Source organism: Rattus norvegicus, chromosome 15 (genome assembly GCF_036323735.1).
Source record: "Rattus norvegicus strain BN/NHsdMcwi chromosome 15, GRCr8, whole genome shotgun sequence".
NCBI classification, from domain to species: Eukaryota; Metazoa; Chordata; class Mammalia; order Rodentia; family Muridae; genus Rattus; species Rattus norvegicus.
This window is the reverse complement of record NC_086033.1, coordinates 15,018,163-15,042,549: the sequence shown is the minus strand read 5'-3', so window position 1 is coordinate 15,042,549 and position 24,387 is coordinate 15,018,163. Positions and strand designations below refer to the sequence as shown.

Below are 24,387 nucleotides of genomic sequence, written 5' to 3'. Positions count from 1 at the left end.
AACCGACTATATCAGATGGGTTTCTTCTTCACAGATGAGTGTGGCGATTAGGAAGATTTGCTTAAGCAATGAGATCCATAACAAATATGTGTGCCTGTTTGATATTAACCCACCTCATTTACCTCTTGAACACTAGCTTAAGATTACAATACATGCCTTGTTTATTATGGATGACTTGTAAGGCATGAGACCACTACTAACCAGACACGATGACAGAACAAAAGAACAAAACACAGCAACACCACCCAAACCAATCTGACTCAGTTCTGTTTGCTTACTGCTAGGTTAGTTTTTCCAACACAAGCATGTTTTAGAACACCAAACACCTGACTCAAATTTAGTCCCCATACACATTTTTTTCATTTGTAATAACTTTTATGAAAAATTGCACCTTTTGGAAATCTTTAAAGGATTCAGGTTTAGGAGATGCGTAAAGCAAACATGGACACAGTAGCATGCATGCAGGGACAGGGACAGACAAAGGGGATGAAACCACGAGCTAACACACAGGTGACTTCTTACCTTTTTAGCTCTTGACTTGGGTGGGGTTTGGACTCTTTTCTTTTTTTTGATTCTCGTCGTGGATCTTTTTTGGCCTCTGATTCAGGAGAAGGTGGAGATTTGCCCCCTTGAAAGTCTGTGTTTGATAGCAGCCCACTAAGATACACATGCATTTGTTGACTTTGGAGAGGAGTAGTGGCAGGAGGCATGCATAGAGAATGGCCAGCCATAGAAGAAGCAAGAGAACACACACACACACACACACACACACACACACACACACACACACACACATGCGCGCAAACAAAAAGAAAGAAAAAGAAGGATGCATCAAAAAGCACAGGCAAATGCATTCAAACTAAAGTAATAAGCAAAAAAGAGATGCAAAACGCATAAGGAAAATCAGAACTGAAAAGGAAATAAGAAATCCCAAACTGTTCCCACGACAAGATGTATAAACCTAACTGTGAATCAAGTGGCAGTCTTACAATATGAAACCCAGACAATGTGTATCATAATTCATGATGATGTTTACCAGGGAGTTTACAAAAACATTTCATTATTTTGTAACACTTTCTTATTCAGTAACATATGTAGAATACAGTGTGACAACCCAAGGAATGTAATGTAACTTCTCTCTCTCCCTCTCCCTCTCTAAAAAATTCAAGAGGCTGTAACAGAGAGTCATCAAAGTGTACATATTTATAAAAGTCCAAATTATGCACACTCCAACCCAGGTATCAGAGTTTTTATGAGTATCTTTTATGCAAATAAAAGGTCATGTGTTGGGCTATGGGGTCATAACAATAGGAGATGAGGATGATCTTATTGTTAAAATATTCAAAGCCGGGGGCTGGGGATTTAGCTCAGTGGTAGAGCGCTTACCTAGGAAGCGCAAGGCCCTGGGTTCGGTCCCCAGCTCCGAAAAAAAGAACCAAAAAAAAAATATTCAAAGCCATAGTGTTATTGTCATCAAACTCTAAATGATGGAGTCGCATTTCATAAAAGTCTATCAGTACTCGAGACAGGGAAAGCACAGAACAAACCCACAGATATTCCAGGGCTGTGTGGTTTGCAGAGATGAGGAGGGCTGACACAACCCTGGCTTCAAAGCCAGGTAGTCTGGACTGGTTTCTTCCCTGATGTGGATTTCCCCCCAGTGACAACTTGCTCATCTGAGGCTTGTTTGCCAAAGCCACCCAGCTGTCTTCTGCTGCTTCCCCTGGCTGTTGGCAGGGGTGCTTTGGAATACTGTAGACTTATCTTTTTTACTAACGGGTGGCTAACATACATCGAATTGGTAAGCTGGCTGTGGCAGCGTGGAAATTTATTCCATGCCTCTAGAGCCAAATGGCAATGTTCTTAAATTATTTGCTTCTTTGCATTATTCAGAACATGAATTTTTCCCCCCTCCAGGAGCTGGGCAAGGTCTAAAGAAATAGAATACTTAGTATTGAGTCAGGAGACTTGCCATTATGGTCCTTTTTTTTGGTGAAATCTACAACCTGAGGGAGTTGGTCAGCTTGTGGTTGCCAAAGTTCTTCCCACTTCTGAGGATATATTTCAAGTATTCCTGGCATCTTGGCTGCCAGCTTTACCTATCTTGCTTCAGCTCTAGCAACGCGCTTGGCTTCTGTCTTCGCGGGACAGTGGTACATGCTGTTCCTTTTGCCTGGAGCCGCTCTGACTCCTACTCATGCGCATGTGTGAGTTCCCGGCTCTAGCACCGTCTCAGCAGGGAGCCCCCCACTGCTGTTCTGGCAAGCTAGCTCTCGGAGTCATGCTCCTTGTTGAATTCTACCCAGAATTTAATTCCTTTTCTTAATGTATCTTCCCTAATTTTTATTTTTCATCATATATACAAAATGCAAAGCCGAGTCTCACACTAGGCAAGCAACCATCAAACACTCCTGAAATGAACGGTAGGTAGTATCAACAAAGACAAAATAGCGATCAGTTTCTTGCCAAGTTTTGGCTGTTTTGTTGAGGTTTTTTTTACGTTCACAAGTATCCTCTCAACTCCATGAGGAAACTGTCATTCCCATTTTATAGACCAGAAAACTGTAATTTTGCAGATTTAATCACCAACTAAGGTCACTGATTTTTAAAAAAAAAGGCAAAAACAAAACCCTCCACAAATAATGATCACTACCTAGACTGATTTAACGTAGGGGCTCCCTTAGAAGGGATGTTTGCTATTTCTTTACAGTTGTCTAAGGAAAGAAAATTAGTTTAGCATACCCCCCTCTCTCTTTCTCCCTCTCTCCTACCCACCGTGTGTGTGGGTCCCCCTTTTCTAGCATGTATGTGCACCACTGGGTAAACAGGGATAGGTTGTGAGTTAGGGTCAATCTTTCAGGCAGAACTAGTTGCGAACCACTGGAAGTTTCTTTATACTCCTTTAGAAATGCCTCCAGACCCATGCTTACCTGTTCCCGTGGACATGGGATGCGCAGAAGGCAAAGCTGTAATGAAGAAGCGTGGGGTCGATCATGGCGCCATTTTCTGCCCGTTCCAGCAAGTCTCTAAGGTAACAGAGATGCCGATGACATCCTCGGACTCCATTCCGAGCGCAGTACTCGTCTAACACAAACACCTGGCCAGGACTGAACCAGCCCTGTAGGAGAATAAAGGGAGAAGCTTTCTTTTAAATACATGTTGCTTCCTGGAGGGCTGCTAGTATCAGCTAGAGGACCGGACTGATAAACGGCCAGTGTTCACTCTTTTGATTGCCATGCCAGCACTCTGGGGACGCTCAATTTTAATCCTCCCAGCAGATCTTCCTGGAAGATGCTGTCATCCCTGCGGTGCAGGTGGGTAAATTAACTGAGTTCAGGGATGCCCGGGGATTTCAACTGAACTGGTAGAACTGTATCAGCAAGCAGCATGCTTCTAGGAAAAAAAGAAATCACCAGGGCTCCAACGCGTACTTTAGAGGAGATTTGGGGTGAAGCTGGGGCAGAGTCTGGCAAGGGAACATTGTGATATAAGTGCCTTCGGTTGGTAGACAACTTGTGTTTGACAAATAGCTTTCAGCGGAGCCTTCTAGTAAGCCAGTGAGGTAGATAGGACAAGCACAGAGTCTGGCTAAGGAAGCTGCAATACACACCAGACCCAGCCCAGCTTCTACTCTGGGTCCTTCTGTTTCGCTATCTTCGGGCATAAAGGAAAACTTAGGCTGGCTTACACAGAGGCTAAACTTTGTAAATCGTTACACCTCAGGAGAATTTTTCAGTGCGTTTTAAAACAAAGGTAATAACACAGCACTCCAAAGGGCTAGAGTAAGTTAAGTTTTCCAAAGGATGAAATCCGATTCAATTGAACAAAAGAGAGAGATTTCGCACGGCTGCATTTATAGGTCCGCCCTACCCCCTGCAATCATTTGTTTTCCTGTCTATGTTTGCTCACCGTGAGACCAGCCAAACTTTGCTGTAAAAGAGAATCCAGATGGACTCTCTGATAATAACTCAGCCGAGTGATGGATAGAAACCAGTGCCTCCCTCGTGGAATTAGAAAGCCTTAGGAAGTGACTCGGTATTGAGGGTCAGTGTGGATAGCATCTAAAATCAAACCACACTGTCTCATTTCCATGGTATCTGAAGCAAGCGATAAACTAGGAGGCAGTTTCTAGATAGGACATTTGGGCTCTTTTAAACAAACTTCATTTTTCTCTGAGGGTCTCCTCTGAGTTGTGTTTTGAATATTGCTGCAGCTTGGGTAGAAGGAATGAGGGGAGATGGCGATGTGGAACAGGGAGAGGCCGAAGGAGTTCGGGAGGGAGGGCTTTGCAATGCTCTCATCATGTATTAGGATCCGGGGACCTTCGACTGGGAACATGCAGCTCAGTGAGGCATCCAACGAAAGACGGCATCTTTCCTATTTCAAATTATAAGTTCCTGCAGAGGGCGGGAGAGTAGTTGAGGCAGTGGGCTGCCCCTATAGGCAACTTCTTTGCCACTCCATCTGCTACCCCAAATGCTAAATCTTAGAGACAACACTGCTGTGAAAGATTAAAATATATTTTCTACGACTCAGATGACACCAAGTCTTTTGTAGATGCCAAAATAGCTGCCTTGAAAAGAGTTGAAGAAATATCAATTAGGAACTGAGTCGAAGACACAGAAAAATTTATGTATCCCTGCTGGTCGGTCTCCAAAACCAACTGAAAAAAAAAAAAAAGACTGTACTAATGAGAAAAATGGAATAGAGAGATAGGCGATAAGGTCCTTCACATCTCTGTTATTTTCCGAAACTCTGGCCTTAAGTAACGGATCCAGGTGAATAAACAGGAAAGGGAGTTGCTCTGGATCAGTCATAATTATTATTTTAAAATCTGGACTACAGAGTTAAGCCTATAGTGATTAATGGGAAACAGGCACCAGCCTGTTATTTCTGGTTAAATCTTTAGAGGGCATTTATTAATTCTCCTATGTAGTAACTTTCAGAATGAAAAAAAAATGTTTTCAAACACTGACACGAACAAAAGTCGTAAAGGTGAAAACGTCTCAAAGAGCTCATCAGGTGAGGAGAACTGCTGACAAGGGTGGTTCTGCTGAGGCAAACCCTCTCGACCTTCATAAACGCAATTTGAGACACATAACGGTAGGGAGTGAGGAAATGGACTTTCCATGCAAGGGAACGGTTTTCTTTTTCATTTGTTTGCTTTGTTTTTGTTTTTTAAGTCAATGTGGTGTTCTTTTCCGACTTGGCAAAGTAAGAGTCTCCAATGACGAGATTCTAAATGAGATAATGTGTCACTGTAAGCCATAGATTAATAAATTATCTCACAGAATCCCACTTCTATTTTTAAGATGATTTTAACCTCTTTAAAAAAAACACACTATATCTTCAAGCAGCAAAAAAAGGGGGGATTTAAAATAATCATTCAGAATAAGGGTTTATGCTAATGTCAGTTAATTATATAATATTAATGTTACATAAATATATTAACTTCCATGTTTGAAGTCAAGGAGAGGAATTGCTCTCTGCATAAAATCATTTGATCACCCCCCTCCTTCTTTCCTGTCTAAAAAGAGGGATTAGTAATATTTACACTTAAGGAATAAATTCATCATTTAGAATCCGAAGACAGAAATGAACCGAGTCTTTGTCATGGTTTGGGGCTTGATAGTCGTAAACCAAAGATTGTTTTAAAAAAATCGGACGAATAGGTAACTGCAGTCTTTAAACTGAACTAAATTTGACTGAGGGTTTAAAATGGGATTTTAGGGAATGAAGAAACCCTGCTGGGTAGCTGAGCTTCTAAACGCCTACTGCACCTTTAAAATTTTCTCTTCAAGGGTTAAGACAGTTCTGAATATGAGAGAAAAGGTGCCACCCAAAGAAACAAGCCAAATCCACTAAACTTACAGCAGTGGAGCGTATTAGCGACGTCTAGACCCTTAAAGGTGGCAAAAGCATTGTATCCCCTAATGAGCTAGGAGCATCAGGTACAGGAAAGAGAGGGTGGGGTATCTACCACAATCAGGCAGTTTTGGTAAGTTCATCATCGGCAGGTGCCAAGCTCAATCACCTTCTTAGGAAGATTTCTCACATAGCCGCCGAAAAGGAAGCCGCTAAGATGGGGTGGCTGGGAACTGGCTGTGTCTCTCAGGAGCACTTCCTCCAACCCACATCGACTCTTGGGAAAACAAAGCTACTGCCTCGCAGAGAATTAAAGACAGGCCTAGACTTGTTAAAGGGATTTGGTAGGGAGTGGGTGGAGTTCTGACATAAAGGTAGAGGGATGTTTGGTCTTTTTTCTTTTTTTTTCCAGAAATGTCGCGTCGCAATTGCCGTACATCAAAGGATATACTTGCCAGGCAAGAATAGGAATCGTTTAGTCTGTGATCCAAAGTCAGCCGCTGTACCATCTCAAAGAGGGAAGCGTGGTCAAAGTTACAGGGGTTGGACGAGATAAATTCATCCATGCCATGCTTTTGAGCTCTATCTGCGTCTGTTCATTTACACATGTGGAGAGAGACACAATTTAGAGGAACACATCACAGCTTTTTATGACATTTCAGATTCGCAGGACTCGCTAGGCATTGTGAACACCAACTGCCTCCCTGCTGCCCCCCACTGAGCCCCCCCCCAGATAGTCTCTGACCCCCGCCCCCATTGTCAACTTGCATCACTTACTGGTAAGTTTACTGCATTTAGGCAAAAATATATTGGCATCAACATGTTTATCAAATGATCACAATTCCAGTGCTTCGTGTTGCTCTTTAAACCATGCATGAGACTGTTAACTTCACCTGGATCTCACCGAACACTGAAAGCAGATCGGATCTTTGCTGAGAGCAGTCTATCCAGGTTTGCGAGTTTGTAATAGATTCTGCCATTCCAGAGGTTGTGTCTAGAGTAATTTCTCTGTGCTCATTGGAATTATCTGGGGGGGGGGGCGGGGGAGGCTTATGCTGGTTTTCAGCAGAGTGACAATATTTGTATTCTCCCCTTCCAAATTCTCATCGCCAATTTGGTGTCACAAAAGGTTTGATTCCCAACCCTCCAAAACTAAAAGGTTGTTTTTTTTTTTTTTAAATTTAAATTTAAGATTTTTCACTGAAACTGGGAGGGTAAGTTAAATAGGGATTTAGTGTCGGATAGGCAAAGATGTTGTTGCCCGGGGAGCACGTACTCCATTAGTAAACAAAAACTACCCTGTGAGGGCTGTGGTCTGCCACTTATTGTGAGTTAATAGTCTCCGTGTATTCACACGTTTCCTTACAGGGTGAAGGCTATAGGCAAAACCTCCTAAGGGCTAACTGATTAATCTCAACATGTGTAACTGAAATAGACTATCCTTAGCTGGCAAAGGGACTTGGAGAATTAAGCTCAAGCACCACCAAGAAAAATCCTCAAAAGGAAGAAGGATCTATCTCATGGTCGGTCCCCTTGCTCCCTCTCCTGATATCCAACTACGGTAAGGTGGACTCTCAGAGGAACTCAAGCAAGGTTTTTATTTATCTCTTTGAATGGAACATTTTACTGGGATTCAAGGGCCTGCCAGGAGCCAGCAGAGAAATCAGGGCAAAGGAAACTTGATTTCTGACTTGACAGAGTGTTTAAACAATATTTTCCTGTGTGGCCTCTGTCCCAGGAAGGTTTTTTTTTTCTTTTTCTCCCTTGCTTAGGGCATGGCTGTGAGCTTGTTTTGTGGTAGCCGTGGGACTTTAGCACCCCGATTTCTTGGTGACTTCAGCTCTCGTTCAGACAAAAATGTACCGCTCGTCAGCTTCTACCCTTCTAAAATCTTTTGCATTTTGCGTAGGAGTAGTGAGTGGTCAGTGTTTGATTAAGATGTGCTATTTAATGCCCAAGACGCACCAAAACAATGTCTTCAGAAGGCAAGTAGTAGACTAGTATTTTAACGGACAAACTTGGGGAAGCGCTTTGAAATCGAGCTTGCTGCATGGCCTATTGGCTTCCTTTTGCTTTGGTTGCTAAGTTTCAGGATCCTTGGGACCATGCACCTTGCAGGGAAAGCTGACTCTTTCTGGGTGTGGATAGCCTAAGGCAAAGTCACTTCAGCTTTCTCCTCCTCAGGATCCCTGCCAGTAGAAAGACCCTTACACCAACTGGGCCTCCCTTCTCTAGCTCCTGCCACCGTCACTGCCCTCACCCTCTATCCTGTGGCTCCTAGGTTGACTTAATTCAGGAAGAAGTGAGTGTGGGGAGTGCTTGAATTGCTCATGCGTTACATCCTCATGGAGAGCCACACCCGCTCCCTGCCTCCCGATTTTAACAGATAGATCAGGCAGCTTGGCTAGCTTCGGAGTCTTGCTCTTGGATTTCTCAGCAGAGGCTGTAAGCTGACAAGTTGGCCCGGGCCTTACTTTGCCAGTTTGGCTCAGCTAGTTTACCACTCTTCAATTATGATGGTACAACCCTGGTCAGTCAGCTTGGGGAGAAGGGGGCTCTTTTAAGCATGGCATAGATTTCAAATGTCATACTTTTTAGTTGTTGAAGCCTCTAAAATATTTTGCTGTTGACCTGATTTGCGTTTCTGGGCCCCCAGGAAATGGTCTGAAGAGACAATTTGGTCCTTTAAGCTGTCACAGGGCCTCTGTGAATCTAGCTGGCTGTGCTGATCACTGGTGCTGGCTGAGAGTACATGGAGAGATAGCTTCCTTCTTTACTGACAGTCTGAAGTGGGTTTATAGAAAAATGTGAGTAAAGTCAGCAGTTTCCTCTTTTCAACAATAACCATAAAAATAAAACATCTTCCTCCCCATCACTTCATGTCTCTTCTTCCGTCTACATGAAGAATGATCCAGAACTAGAATTTATGTGGCTTGGGGTTTAGCTTGACATTTCAAGTGTGTGTGTGTGTGTGTGTGTGTGTGTGTGTGTGTGTGTGTGTGTGTGTTTGCGCATGTGGAGTTAAGAGGTTAACATTGATTATCTTCCTAAATGACTCTCAACCTTATATGTTTTGACCTTATAATCTGTTAAAACTATAGTTTGGATGTCAAGTATCATATTTTTTAGTTGTTTGAGTCTCTTGAATATTTTGCTGTTGACCTGCTTTACTTTTCTGACCATGCAGGAAATGGTCTGAAGAGAAAGTTTGGCCCTCTAGGGAGACCTGGACACAGACAGCAGCCATAGACAAAGTTTTCTCTCACTAACTCTGGAGCTCCTTGAGTCAATAAGACTGGCTGGCCAGGATGCCTCAGGAATCTTCCTGGCACTGCCCTCTGGGCACTGGATGTGACTAGCATCTCTGCGTGCCCTGGGGCTCCAAACTCAGGTCCTCATGTTTGCATGGCCATCTCCCCTGCATCTGGCCTCCATTTTTAAATAGTTGTCATGTGCTGGTGGGATTGTTTGTCTCTAAGCCTCAGTGTCTACTCGAGATGCATGGGTTGACATTTCTGTTTCTTTTCTGCCATCTTGGACTGCAGTTTAGCGATCTTTAGGATCTGTGTATACCTGTACATGAAGGATGGCCCGTAATGGAGTGAGCTTTAGTTAGATAACCTTACCATCTGCTCAGAAGGAGGCCCATTATCTTACTTGTTCTTCTAACTCAAGAATGCTTATATGGTGCCTGATTCTTGGGACTAGTTTGAATAACTTCTCCAAGCTTATACTATGAAAAGAAAAAGAAAAGCAATGAGCTGGGAATGCTAACTTGAAGTGTCAACTCAAAACATCTGAGTTTTGAGGAGGGATTCTAGGATCTTCTGTCTTCTGCCATACTTCCCCTACCCAGCAAAGAACCCAGAATACAGAGGGCACTGGGTGCGTATTTGTTAGAATACTGAGTTATTTCATCAAAGTAAATAAACCCATGTTTTCAGTAAGTGTTTTCTATTTATTCCAAAATTACATTTACGCGATGATTTATTGTGTTTTGTGCCGACCATGGCATGCGTATTGAATTTAAAAGCCAACTCTTGGGTCTTCCCTTCCATCATACGGGTTCTGTGGACCAAACCCAGGTTGTCAGACTTAGCAACCATCACCTTTATACCATGAGCCATCTCTCAGGCCCAGTGTCTTCTAGTTCTCGATCTTAGGAGCACCCAAACTATGTTCACAGTTTATCTGTTAGTTAGAAGAACAGAGAGTTCAGCAGGGGAGTTAGGATGGAATTTATAATAACTGCTTTTAAGGTTGGAATATCAATTGTGTGGTATGAATCATCTGCAAGTGTTTAAAGGTCCATAGATTCCTTGTCCTCAGTATTTACAGACCATGTCATAGAGCTGTTCACTGGAGGGAACAACTGGCCAGAAAGGTACTTGCCATAGAGTAAACACTCAGTAGTTGTCTAGGAGTAAACAGGCAGACCTCATATGCCTTCAGAGCCAAAGACGTCTCTGTATTTATAGCTAATGCTTCATATCTTCTTGCTTGCTTTTATTATTTTAGGAAACTATCAGCCTATCCCTGTCTCTCCACATAACTAATTCTGCCCTGCCCCTACATCACTAATTCCTATACTCTGCCTGGCTTCTTTTTAGGCTATGTTCTAATTTCACAGACAGCGAGATATCTAAGCAGGTAAATCTGCATTCCCTGATCTGTTGTTTCCCTTGCTAGCCCCTGCAGGGACTAGATCCTCAGCAGGTGACACCTCCGTCCTAGGCAAGTCCCCACTAGCTTTATTAAGGAGACACACACATGGGGATTCAGATGGCATCTCGCAAATCCAAAAGTGGGAACATGTGCTCCTAGGGAAAAAAATCTTATAGAAGGAAACAGAATTTTAGGTGCAGGTGTCTTTGGATACCATTCAGATTGTCTGCTTGTGTCTCCATACATGTCTAGGACCATATGCATTACATATGTTGTCTATTTTAAAATAAAACACTGCAGTGGTCCAGCTGTTCTAAATTCTGTTTCAAAGAACTTGTGGGCGCTTCCCAAGCAACACCATATAATCATTCTTGCCCTGCCCAGCCTGTTCTCTTACAGCGCTGAACAGCGCTGAACACGGAAAACAAATGCGCCTTGCAACTCTGTCTCCCTTTGGGTGAACAATGAGAACTGGTGGATTAAAGGGGGAAAAAAACCAAACCAATAAAACAGACCTCCAATGTTCAGGGGAGAACAGCCCAGAGCAAAAGTTCTAGAGAGTCACTTTCTGAACTCAGGACACTGGGGGTCACTTCCCTTGTATGTGTCAGAGAATGAAAATGAACTCGAATGTTAGGTTGAGCAAAATAGCATCGGGAGGACAATGAAGCTCTGTGAACCCCCAAGGGCTGTTCGGGATGCTGCTTGCTTTGGTTGATACATTTTAACCATCTTTGTTGTTGTGATTATCAATGTGAAGTAATCTAAAGATATCTTGGATTTAGTAGATTTTGAGTATCAACCTCAGCCTTTTCCAGACTTGGCTTCAGGAAGTTATCTTCAAGTCCTTAATGGTCTGTGAGGGTTTGGAGTAGGCTGACGTGGGCTATGCGGTTCTGTAGGCTATATGGCTAGGATGTAATCCACACCTTTAAAATGATGCTGGCTCTCCGACCTTGAGGTTTAATCACGTAAGGGTGTTTAAAGTCCTCTGTGCTATGGGATAGGAGATCGGCTTCAAGCTATACTTCAATAAATAAAGTTTCTACCATGTTAGGAATCTTAAATCCTAAAACGGGTGCTCGTTATACAGAGACAGGGTGAGGGCCCCATGCTTATGATAAGCAGGTGTGTATAGCCATCAGGGGAGTAGTCATCAAAACTTTACCTGAGGTTGGCTAGAAATGACATTTAAGGAATTAAAAATAAACTGTTTCCCACAGTGCTATCACTGTGGACCTAATATTCTCAATTAATCTCTTTTATTGAAATGCATGCGACTAGTCCCCAGGAGACTACCTGACATTTATGTCACTGCTTAGGTGGTTCTGATGTCTGGGCTTAGTACAAGGTTGATATTTGCTTTTTTCTTTTTTATCTGGTATGACTAGAAAGATATGTAGTAGTTTTCATAATACCTTCTATTGTTAGGAAGCATATTTATGTGATCTTATTTTAGAAAACTTTATTTTAAGTCTATTTTACAGTGTATACCAAACACATGCACTCTCCTGGAGTGGGTAATGCATTTTTTTTTAATTTTAAATTTTTAGTTTTCCCCCTCACTATTATCACAACAGCTCAGGGACTGCAAACAAAAGGTAAATAAATATCTTCATTTTATGTATGCTATGCTTTGGAACTTTATGTGAAAATGAGAAGGAATTCTGCTGCCGAACATAATTTTGATAGCTTATCGCTAAACTGTCTGAGGGCTCTTTTATCTCAGGAAACCATTCTACGACAAAGCAGCAGTAACCATTCCGTTTCTGAAATTTAGAGCACGTGCGGGACATAGGTGCTGGAGGCAAGAGAACAGCTTAATGTAAGTGGAAAGTCATCTGTGAACTCAAACTGTAAATGAAAAGGTGACTTTTTGTCCTTTTTATATGGGAAATGTGTGCATGTCATATCTGCTCAACAGTGCAGAGTGAATGTATGCTCTGGACAGTAACGAACGGTGACAGTCGTCAGCCTCATCAGAAGACATGACATCAAGAACTGACAATGACTGGTGGCAGCCGGCTGCTCACAGATCTTTCTAGAAGTGCTTTCTTGGTATAGTCAAGGCACTAGGAAATGTTGTGCCCTGTCTGAGCTGTGCACAGCATGAGACTGGCCCTCCCATGCCTGCTGCCCTGAGGTACAGTGTAGACCTCTTGTCTGGGAAACAACTTCACTTCTTGATGTCTCTGACTAGAGCAATCTAATCTGAATGGCTGGGAGAAGATGGTGTCTTTGGAGGCCAAGGTTCGCACAGTGTTTTAAAACCACCATGGCAAAACGCCCAAAAGGGCAAACATGAACATTATTTCAGGGCTGACTTCCTCGAGTTCTTTGAAAGGCAGTAGCTTTGAGTAAAAACCGTATGGCAACAGAGATTACTGTTTCATTGATAATCCAAAGCCAAAATAATAAATGTTTTTCCTATTGCAATTACTACATTTTCAACGAATTGTCCTAGTATAATTATTCATATTTTCAATTAATTTTATATTTCTTACTCTACAAGCAAAGATAAATGTTCTATACTCATTATAATGTATCTTACTGACATGATAATACTCAAGCCATTAGATAACAATTTGTTAAATATTAGTCAATAAAAATCAATCTCCATTTAATTTATTTTCTTTAGATTGGATTCTGGTGTTTGGAAATATTTGGGCCTCGCTTACTCTAGAGTCCTTTAAAAAAGTCATTTACTCTTAACAATAACAAGTGTGATTTGTAGTGTAGTGGTGGGGGGTGTCATACAAATTACGTGGACAGTGAGTTAATTCTTTGGTATTGCATTCCTGCAATGTAGCAGGTGCAAGTTGACAATAGAAGATGTAGCAAAAACTCTGATAAAATAAAACTCTAAGAAATAAGGCAAATGACTATTAAAAAAATCTACTGGGGCAGCAGTGCATCGTGTAAATACATGTCAATTCGCTCAGAACAGAAACATTCAGTCCTCTAGTCATCCAGCCTCTCATTCTAGAGACAAAAGTAGAACAAAGTCCTACATTCCCGCTAACTCCCCCTCTATAGTAAGCTGCTACGATGCCTTATCAGACATTCAAGAGAAGGGAAAGTCAAGCTAAGTATCTTCTGGGAGTGGTGGAAAACATCTGTCTGCTAGCCAGGGGTACATGTATGCAAAATAAAAGAGAAAGAAAGGGAGAAAAAGCAAATTAAAAAAAAAACAATCAAACAAAAAATTAAGAAGAAAAGGCTACTGTTAAATGATCAGGAGGAATGGTATGACCTACAGTTTTCTAAATTGGCATTCAGATAACTCAAATACATATTTGCCTGCTCTCTTGACCAAATTGTCTAGCTCTCTCTAATGTTACGTCTTCTCGCAACACACATCATGTAGACAGCTTGATCCTACGTAAACAAACAAATTGTAAACTCTCTTTTGTTACAAGTAGAATAGAGAAAGATTTTCCTAGAGTTTTAAAGTATCATTTTTCTGTTTCTAGAGGTTTATATTTAGAAAAATTAGTATAAATACAAATGAAGTTGATCAAGTTATTGTTGTCATTGTTCCTGGGGAAGGGGCAGAGTGTCGGAGAATTCAAAATCCTCCTGGGCACTGTGAGATCCTGGATCAAAAAACCTTTGTGAATAAAGGATATGGACTCATTCATGTCTTTAACTTGTCATTGTTGTGTATGAACCATGTTTTACAGCTCTGCTTTCAAAATTAATCCTCAGTGGGTTTTATTTGAGGATTTACCAGTAAGCCAAGTTGAATACGTTCTCAAATAATGTATTAGTTGTAGTTTGCAATTTCAAATATTGCTCAGTTAAATTCAGTGGATTTCCTACCTCATCTTTCTATCTGCTACTGTAGCCATGGTTACACCATTCACAGCTGACCGTTCTAATCTTTTGAATGGGGAAGGGGGACCAACAACAACAACAACACATTACTGTGTCAAAGTGCAAAATGATCTGTTTTCAGGCATTGAGCAGTCAGGTAACTGTGGATTCCATGAAACAGTGGCATTGTTGGCCATTTCATTGTGATATTAATCGATATTCTTAGAATGGAAAACATCGGAAGTTCCTGGTTGGCTTTACTCAACAGTTTGTTTGATGCCAATATGAAAGCCAAGGAGAGGAGGCAATTATGCACACATGACATGCACCCTAGCTTCAGTATGGAAGCTTACGTTTCAAACCTAAGGTCAGGAGAATAACATGAGAGTTGTGCTACAACGTCTAGACATGAGGGAGATTGAAGAGGAGAGAGGAAGCACATTGCAGGTGTCAGATAATCGAGTCAGATTATCTGAGCTGTGCTAGCTATGGGGGGAGCACTTACCCTTCGGTCCAGCTAGAAGTTAGCAGGGTAAGAAGGAACAAACCAGAATAACATAAAGACTAGCAACAAGGCTCAGGAAAGCAGACAGGAGTTCTAACCTAGCAGCTACAGTTCTTGGGTTTGAGCAAAGATTGAACGAGAAAACTTAAAAAAAAAATGAAACAAAATGACAACAACAACAACAACAACAAAAATCGACCTCCCCCAAACCAGCAGTATTCAAAGTCCCCCTAACTGTTCAAGATTATCTCAATGGCGATAAAAATAGAGCAGTTCTCAGCAACATCCAGCTCGGGTGCTCGAGGTAGTTAACAATCGGTAGTTGAGAAATAGACATTGAAACAAGTAAATGCAAGCACTATATGCAGCAATCGTTGACCAAATGGCAAAGCTTAACATACCTTCTTTTCCCTCCCCACATCAAATGAGCACTATATGATTTCTCTGTAGGATTTCTCTCATACCCACAGACAGGGATAAGATGTCGGGGAGTAGCTACTTGGCACAATGAACTGTGGCAATACTCAATTCCAGATTTGGGCATTATCCATAGGGTGCATTATTGGCCTTAGAAATTGGAGAATTACAAGTATTTGTTCAAAAAAAATTGTGCAATCAGGTACCAACTCATAACAAAAAAAAAATAACTGAAATGGAAAAAAGTAAATCAACAGCACACGTACAAAATAAAAACCACAGAAGAACAAAAGGGTTGAAAGGCTGATGGAACCCTCCCCAGATCTTTGCAGTCACAAACAAATGAATAGCAGGATCTATTTTTCCCAGTTTTTCCAATGCCATATAAATACTCCACTCCACTCTTTCTTAGACGTGCCTTTTCATTTTGAAATTGAACTTTTGAAATTGAAAAAAAAAATGCCAACTGCCCCCAAAAAGTCAGTTAAACTGAATTTGGAAACATCCCAAAACACAGATACCCTCAGCTCTCCCAAACTGCAAAATGTCCCATTCCCAGGATTCCTTGGGACAGACAGCGACAGGACAAGATTGGAGTGTTTCTTATTTTTTTTCCCTCTGTCCCCAAAACATTCCTAATGTGGCTTCCCTTCTCTATGTAGCTTCTGTCAGCTGTGTAAATACTAGTGCAGCAATTACCAAGTGAAGTCATGGAAAAGTCATTAAGACCATCCTCTGGCAAGAACGGGAAGTGCTTTGAACAAATACTCAGAACCAAGATTTAATTAGGCGTGTGCACAGTCAAGTATGTAGCAATGACCCTGACCTTTTGGAACTTAAGGAAACCTTTTTAAAATGCAATACTTGATCTTCTTTTTCTTTCTTTTTTTAAAAATCTTTTCTTTCTTTCCCTTTTTTTTGTTTCTAGCTAGAAAAATCTATGCTTTTGTTCGTTCTTGTGATGATAAGTGAATGGCCAAGGTTTGCTATTTAGAACTAGACTGGGATTGATACTTCCTTTCCTCTGCTTTGTAACCCCTCAGTGACCACCATAGCTCGCTTTGTCCTGTCCTGAGACGATTCTGGGACATGAGACGTGGTTGCTGTAAGTAGGGAAGCCTTGGGCAAATAAGGGTGGGTTTCCCACACACAAAACTTGACCTGTTTGATGGTTTTGGCTAAAGACAACACAGGCCCCTGTGACTATTACCTTGCTGTAGCACGTTCCACTAAGACCTTACTTTCTTGTGTGTGCTTGGCAGGCATAATTGCCTTGTGACACCACTGAATGCAGAGCCCTGGTCTCCTTTCTGATCTTTCCTGTGGGTTTCTTTATCCTTAAACTGCAAAGGTTCAGGGTCTGAAGGAGCTGTTTACCTCTTCACTGGCTTCCCCTGCTGGTTTCCAAGTTTGGGAAACAGAAGTATCTTGGTGGTACTGGGGTTGCAATAACACAGTCTAAAGCAGTGTGGGACTCTGCTTCAGACTTAGCAATGCAACAGTGGCGACATAGAGGTCAGCATTACTGGGTTGCATTAATCATGGGGACACGGTGCACATCTGGAGAGACTGGGCACTGCGTACCCAGTCAACGAGTACCATTCATATTATTGTCTGTGAGAAAGGAGGCTCCTGTAGTAGGTAATTGGAATGGCTGGATGTGGCAGCCTTGTTCTTTGAGAACCAGGTAGCTGTGAAGGTACCTCACCCTCTCGGAAGGTCTTCTATGCAGAGGTTAAGGGGTCACTAGAGAAGGTAAACTACCCGAGGTTCTGATAAATTTTATAGGCCCATGATATCACATTTGTTTTGGCTACTTTGTGTAATATATACTAAAGAATCTGTAAGGATGATCTTATTCTCTAATTCTACCATCCAGGATTTTGCTGCATGACCCATCTACGATGTTTCAAACAGGGCTGTTACACGAGCTTCCAGTTCCACTCAATCTGCTGGTTTGCAAGGGCTTGCAGTTCAGCTTTAGAAAGAAAGAAATCCTGTCTATGTGGGGAGCTCTCTACCATAGGCCTTCATGTATTTCCATGAAAGGCTATCCCTCTGTAATGGCTTCTATCGTGGATCTTCTAAATTCCTTTGTGGGGGTGATGCTAGGATCTGAGGACATGCTCCAAGTCTATGTTCTATCGCCGAGGGACACTCCCGCTGTTTCTCCCCTCAGTTTTACCCCTAGTTGTCCTTTCTCTTTCCTCTGTTAGTGAAGGAATGTAGGGCAAGCACAAGCCAAGCAGCCATTTCTTACTGTGGGCAGATGGCAGAAGAGACACGAGATGCAAAGCGAGATGATCTTGGGAGAATCGGAGACCATTTGGAAAGAAGAGGATTTTCCAAATATCATTGAAGTAGATCTTCCATGGAGTTGATTTGAATGGTGATTAAATTAGGGTTTTTTTGTCTCATACAAAGAGAATGCGGGAGGGTATGGTAGGTAATGCTATTTCCAGAGGTGCTAACCAGAGGCTGTCAGGCAGTGAGAGGGGAGGACCTGTCACATAGATGCCCTTTATTTAGAAATTAACTAGATACTGGATATACCTGTCCGTCAAGATCTTAGAGCGGGCAGTTCAAGGGTAGTCACTGCAGGGCTGTCCTCTCTACTTTAGGTCCAGTCTCATGTGTTCCTTATTCTTCGTGGTTCTCTGTGTGGAAGGCTACTCTGTGGAGTTGCATGCCAGGTTCCAACAGAGACCACATCTACCTTTAAGAAAACATTGCTATGGAACTGGGGGTGCTGATGAATAGAGTTTTCCTCCCCCCCAAAAACCCCATACCTTTGTCAGATAAAAATATACACAGCAGTGAGGGTCATTGAAAAATTAATTTCCCTCTATAGTATATAAAATCCGAGAAGGCTTCCTTGACTTTCTGCTTGCCTAAGAGGCTCTTGATCTGGTTGTGATATTTGCCACGATATCTGCCAGCGTGTGAAATGGTCAGCTGTGGTGGAGCATGGCTTGGGGGTAACCTGAATATTCCCTGGGATGTAGATGCTGCAAGAGCAAGAGAGTCTCGAGTGACTTCACCGTTAAGATGTCCCCTTGCTGAACAAGTTACTCAGTGACCTATGCTGGAGGAGGGGGCCTCGTACTAAAATAAGAAGCCACCATGACCGTTGCGTGGACGGACGCACACATTAGTTATCGGTAGACAACGCTGAAGGTCTTCGTGCAGAGTAAATAATGAATTTGCAGATCTCTTAATTTTTCTTAAAATAAAAATCTAGCTCTGGCTTTCACCTTTTCCTGGGTTTTAGAAGTATTGGGCGATTTGGGGGGAAAAAGTGGCAAGACAAAAAGTACGGAGACACAGAGGCGCGGGGAAACTGCAGATGAATTGGGGCTGCTTTTGGGTCTCTGATATCTGTGCTCAGAATGCGTTTTTAGGTATCGTGGTTTTCTTTTTTTTTTTTTTTTTCTTCTTTTTTCCCCTTCCACTGCATGTGATAATGTCATCATTTATTTTTAAATGTTTCTAAATTGCAGATTTAAGTTTATTTCAAATCGTGCCTATTTTTAAATTCCTTTTAATAGGAGGAGACGAAGCAACGATATACGGAATACTATATTTGAGGGACTCAAACAAACACGCATTCGGCTGTGAATTCCAAACTCTCGGCAAAATCGAAAGCTAGGCGAAGATATAAAATATATGTTCCTTTGTTTAGTCCTGGGTAGAGAATGTCAAGTATTGCACTTTAAAATTACTTTTTTCTAAGATTTTGCCCCAAGTTTCACCCTGCGTTGGCTACATGCCCCTAGCAAACGTTGATATTAGAATCAATCCTACATATGAAAGCAACTGTTTTTTTCTCATTCACCTTTTGGAAGATTTCACTTTACAGAGCTATCTGGTTTATTTTTTTAAGAAATGGCATGTGTACTTACAAAACTGGGAGATGGGGGCATCCAGCTGAGGCACGTTTCCGCCCTTGGCGTTGAGCTTCTGCACCTGGGTAGGGGGCACAGGTTTGTGCGACTGCCCGGTGGCCCTGTACATAGCTTGGACCCACAGGATTCGATCTTGCTCATCGTCACTGGCAAATATCACCGTGTCTCCTTCTTTGACTGCATTGAAGAAGGCTCGGCCACCCTCCAAACCTGCAAGGAAAGAGAGAGCACCGTCTAAGCTGAGCTGTTGAGAATATCCGCGAGGAGCAGTCCCTAGAAAGCAATTCCTACTGCTTTCCCTTGGGCCAGAATGGGGAGGAACAATTTATCTGACTCCTGGATGGGGCCATCTGTAAACTGCTTGGCCATTGAGTGGGACCAGGTGTTTAGGAAACATTTTAAGGCTGCCTCGAATCTCTTTCTTTGTCTTGCTAGCGACAATACATCAAACAGCCAGACTAAACACCCGCTTATAAACACGATTCTTTCCTGAATCATTATCATCACCAGCATCACCACCGCCGCCGCCACCACCATCATCACCATCACCACCACTGTCACAACAACCACTTCTCTTGGCCCTTTTCCCTCAGCCACTCTTCCGTGGTTCTCCTCTTTCCAGTGAAAAGAACGTTATCTACTGAGGTTTCCCTGTCACTTCTGCATGTGTGGCACGCCTAGGCATCTTGATCAAGTGCAGTGTCTGATCCTAAGTGTCTGCAGCGAAGCTGAGATCCTGAGCTTCCAACAAGCTCCCTGATGATGCTGATGCAGGTCAGAGAGTCATCTCTGAGCAGCAGGGAGTTCTCTCCATTTGACCAGAAAGTCCCTCTAATCGGGCTGCTGCCTGCCTACAACTGTGTTTGTCAAGGCCACTGACAGAATTAACTTTGCCACATCCAGTGTTCGATGTGAAATGTTAACTCCACTCCCTGTATCACATGATCAGCAGCTCATGGTATCACATGATCAGCAGCAACACGAAATCTCTTCTGGCTGAAGCATTTTCTTTCAAGAAACCTGATGCCCCACTTACCTCCCAGCATGGGGTGGCTGCTCCACTTAATTTCCTGTCTGCTCCTCCTCTTCCTTCTCCTGACCTTTTAAATGTGGAAGCTCCTGACGTTCTGTTCTTTCATTCCTGTATCTACAGTTCCAGATGATAGCATTTATGTACTAAGAATGTGCTGAGAGGGACTTCACATTTCTCTTGGTGCTCTGGGGTTCTCCCTTCAACTCCAGATCTGGACTAGTGGTGGCTCTCTGGACTTGTGCTCTTGGATGGACATATCAACATGTCACAACCAATGCTGATGTCCTGGACTTTGTCTCAACCTCTTGCCACCTTAGGAGAGCTGAGCCCATCTGGCTGGAAAGTGCCATCTGCAATCTTTGGGTTAAGTTTAGAATCTTTGATTAATTTTTCCCATGGGTACTGGTGCTGTGCATTACCAGAGCAAGGACCCTTCTACTGCCATGAGTGCTGGCTCCCGAATCTGGCTGTGGTTACCTTGAGCAATCTCCTATCTCAACCAAGCACTTCCGGTCGCATGTGCCAACTGTCGGTACTGAACCCAGTCAAGGCTTAATATAAGAAATAGGCCGTGCTGTTTCTCTGCTCAGCTCACCAGAGGGCCACATCCTATTGAAACGAAACACCAGGTTCTGTCAAGGTTTGCAATCCATATCCACTGACTGTCTGCCACCTGCAGTCTCTTTTCTCTTCTTTTCATGTATGTACTTCATATCTGCAGGATTCACAGCCCTTCCCCCTACATATTTTTACTTGAAAGTTACATTCTTATGAAGTCTTCTTTGACCTCTATCTTTGATAATTATTGATAATCTTTCTATTTTCACTATTCTTTTAATAAAATTTTTTATTTTATTTGTGTGTGTGTGTGTGTGTGTGTGTGTGTGTGTGTGTGTGTGTACAATTGAAAACCAGAAGAAGATGTCAGATTACCTGGATCTGGAGTTGCAAGTGGTGTGCTGACCGATGTGGGTGCTGGGAACCTAACTGGTTCTCTGCCAGAACAGGAAGTTCTTTAATTGCTAAGCCATCCCTCCAGCCATCCACTGCTCCTATTAAAGTCTAAGCTCCCTCGTGTACTTTGCATCATATAGACCAAGGCTTTATCTGACTTAACTTCTTCCACATCTTTGGTATCTAGCATAATGCACAGCACAAAGTAGGTGCTCAAAAAAATAGTTGTTGAAAAAAATGCTCTCAGTTTTTCTGAAGGTGGTTCTTAAGGTCAGCAGTTACAGCAAGGCCAGAGTTATCTCATGTCCATCAACATATTCCAAAGCCTGCATTTTCAATGGGCCGTTCCTTTAGCTAGATATAAAGTCCATACCTTTGTCACATATGTATCATCTCCCCATTAGCTGAGAACCAAGAGGTGGGGGAATGATTGATTAGCATCTCCAAGCTGCCAGCAAGGCCAGTCAGGAGTCCCTCTGTAGCAGAGCAATACTAAGTGTCATTGCGGTGGTGTGAAGTCGTCTACACTGAATTCAATGTGCTAACCCAATTCTCCCTTTTGCAAGTGTTCATACATTGTGGGGATATTTCACTGATAATGGCCAGGGGCTAGGATCAATAAGTAGCTACTTTCTTTTTAAGTTATTTATTTACTTATTTATTTATTTATATCTGTTTTTTATGGGGATGTGCATATGTGTGCTCGTGGAGACCAGAAGAGACCATCAGTTCCCTGCAGCTGGAGTTACAATTGGTTGTGAGCCACTCACGTGGGTGCTGGGAGCTGAACTCCTATCCCTCTGCAAGAGCAGCAAGAAGCTTAACTAAGAACAATCTCTTGAGCCCGGGCTAATTCTTTACAAAAAAAATCCAGTGATTCACCACCAGAACAGCTTTAAGAAGACTTTTCTGGTGGTTTTGATTCTGAAGAGATATTTACTCAGTCTTTCATAACGTTAGTGTAGAAAATGTGTGCTCTAGTAAGGACGGTATGCACTTGACAAACTGGGGGCCTGGAAGACACAATAAGAAGGACAATTTAGAGGGAGGGAGAGCTTTGAAGGATGCCTCAGTGAGCATCAAGCAGACGATAGGAAGAGTGACCCAACAGATCATGTGACTACTCTCCCTCTAACCTCCGAGACGTGCCACCTTGCTAGAATCAGTAGACACCAGGGATGGCCTCACTTGAGAGGTGCTCCCCACTGCCTCAAGCCTTGCAAGGAGTTCCAGTTACCCCTTTCTCAAGGTAAAAAAGAATAGGCTACAATGGTGCGGAGCTCACCGACAACTTTATAAAGCCCAAGGAAGGTCAAGAAAAGGGGGAAGACAGACACTAATGTCTCTTTTGACTATTAGGCTCACCTTCCAAGAGCATCCCCTGATCTCTGAAGATATGACTACTTTGTTATTAATTTGCTTGACCTCCACAGATAAAGTTGGCCAAGTGTATAGTATACAGGGACCCCTTCAATGCTTAGGGGAGTATGAGAATTTTGCCCTACCTCTTTCTGACTCCTCAGTAACAATAAAATACAGATCTTAGGAGTTGGGGCATTAACTCAGTGGCTGAGTGTTTGCCTAGTAGGTGTAAGACCCTAGTGTCTATCCCCAAGATCACGAGAAAGAATAAATAATCTGAGTTAGGACAATAGAAGGATTACATTTCCATTTCAACTACAAATAACTTGGGAAATAAATAGGACAGCCCAGGAAAAGGTCGAGAGAAGGAACTGCTTGCTACCTTCAACAATGCACAGTCAATTAACTTGCCATTTATGTCTCTCATGAAGAAATTATTGTCTCATGGGAACAATGTGGAGACAATAAATGAAGTTTTAAGAATATAGATCCAGGCATGGAACTCCAGCTCAATGGTTAAAGCTCTTGATGCTCTTATAGAGGACCTAGGTTCAGCTCTCCGCGCCCACAGAGCAAACAACAATCTCTAGTCCTAGTTCCAGGGGTTCTGACGCCCTCTTCTGGTCTCTGTGGGCACTGCAGCATGTGATATCCTTACATGTAGGCAAAACTCTTGTACACAGAAGGTAGAAGTAAATATAAACTTAAAAATGAGAATGTTCAGGTGTCATTTCTGTGTGTGGAATAGAAGTTCCCCGCCTCCGCCTTCCTACCCTGGAAGCCCTGATTTAATCTGTAAATCCCATGGGTAGCTTTGCTGTAACTGTTCAGTGACAAGCACAAGAGGGTGACAGGGGTTGGTTCCAGGTCCTGGCTCCACTATCAGAGAGCCTGAGACCTCTTCAATCCGTTTCTTAATTTGAGAAACAGGATGACGTTTCTGATCCCACTTGCTTGTGGGGTGGTGAGGAGGATCCAGTGGGACTGTCTTGACAGGAGTCCCTGACATACAACGGCATGGGTGGCCATACAGAAGAGGGAGTGGGAACTGGCTTAGTCAGAATCCCTTGCATAGAATGGCCTTGGTTTTCCTTGTCCTATTGGCCTACTGGCCTCAGTCTCTAAGATATACATCTTAGGCACAATTGATTTACTTTGTAAAAAGAAATCCTGAGAGAGAAGAAACAAACTTGAGAGAAATACCAACCCCCTCACAGTGTCCCAACCACTGGCAGTTAAATGCAGAATCCTGTCACTCTGACATGTTCACCAAATGTTCGTTTCAAACCCCTGTTCATTAGGAAAGCTTTTAGGTAAAATTTGACTTCAGGTCTTACGGACTTAGCGCTGTACAACGGATTCTGCAGCAGGATGTAGTTACAAACAGAAATTGCAAAGGGTTTGACTTAGTCCAGTCCCCGGGGGCCAGGATTTTGAGGGGACCGATGCCCCTAGTTGGGCAGGAACCAGGTCTTTTCTGTCACACCTTTTTGGGTTAATACCCCATCTTCTCTCAAACTCTGCTTTCTTCTCCCCCTCCTGTGTATTTTGTTGCACGGGGAAGAGCAATATGGGAGTTGAAAAAAAGGTTTTGGGCCAAATGATGCAGTGTGGTTGGAAAAGCCTTGTGCAGATTTGGCATAAAAATGAACTTCTCCGGGAGAGGGCTGCTGGTGCTTGTTTTTCATTAATATGCTGAAATGATTTCGCACCCCCCCCTCACCCATTCTGAAGGTTCTTTGAGCCTGATTTCTATTCAGTTTTCTGGGAAAAAATAAAAATGGGTATGGGGAGAGGTGTGAGGGGGCAGGATGTAGAATGTATGTGATGTAGAACTTACAAGAAATACCACCACTTGCAAGGCG

General features: G+C 42.7%; 1 protein-coding gene across 15 annotated transcripts in view; it reads right to left on the bottom strand.

Annotated features, from left to right (window-relative positions):
- Nucleotides 1–24,387, bottom strand: part of Cadps (calcium dependent secretion activator) — a 454,141-nt gene that overhangs the window by 130,669 nt on the left and 299,085 nt on the right. For 13 of the 15 annotated variants that reach the window (XM_063274046.1, XM_039093064.2, XM_063274049.1 and 10 more), the window contains exons 11-13: nucleotides 19,171–19,383; nucleotides 6,321–6,457; nucleotides 2,931–3,118 (exon numbers count right to left, since the gene is read on the bottom strand). In XM_063274046.1, coding sequence (XP_063130116.1) covers nucleotides 2,931–3,118; nucleotides 6,321–6,457; nucleotides 19,171–19,383 — 538 coding nt within the window. Of the gene's footprint in view, nucleotides 1–522; nucleotides 682–2,930; nucleotides 3,119–6,320; nucleotides 6,458–9,564; nucleotides 14,864–19,170; nucleotides 19,384–24,387 lie in introns of those variants that run through there. The other 2 variants (XM_039093071.2, XM_063274055.1) reach the window with 2 other exon arrangements.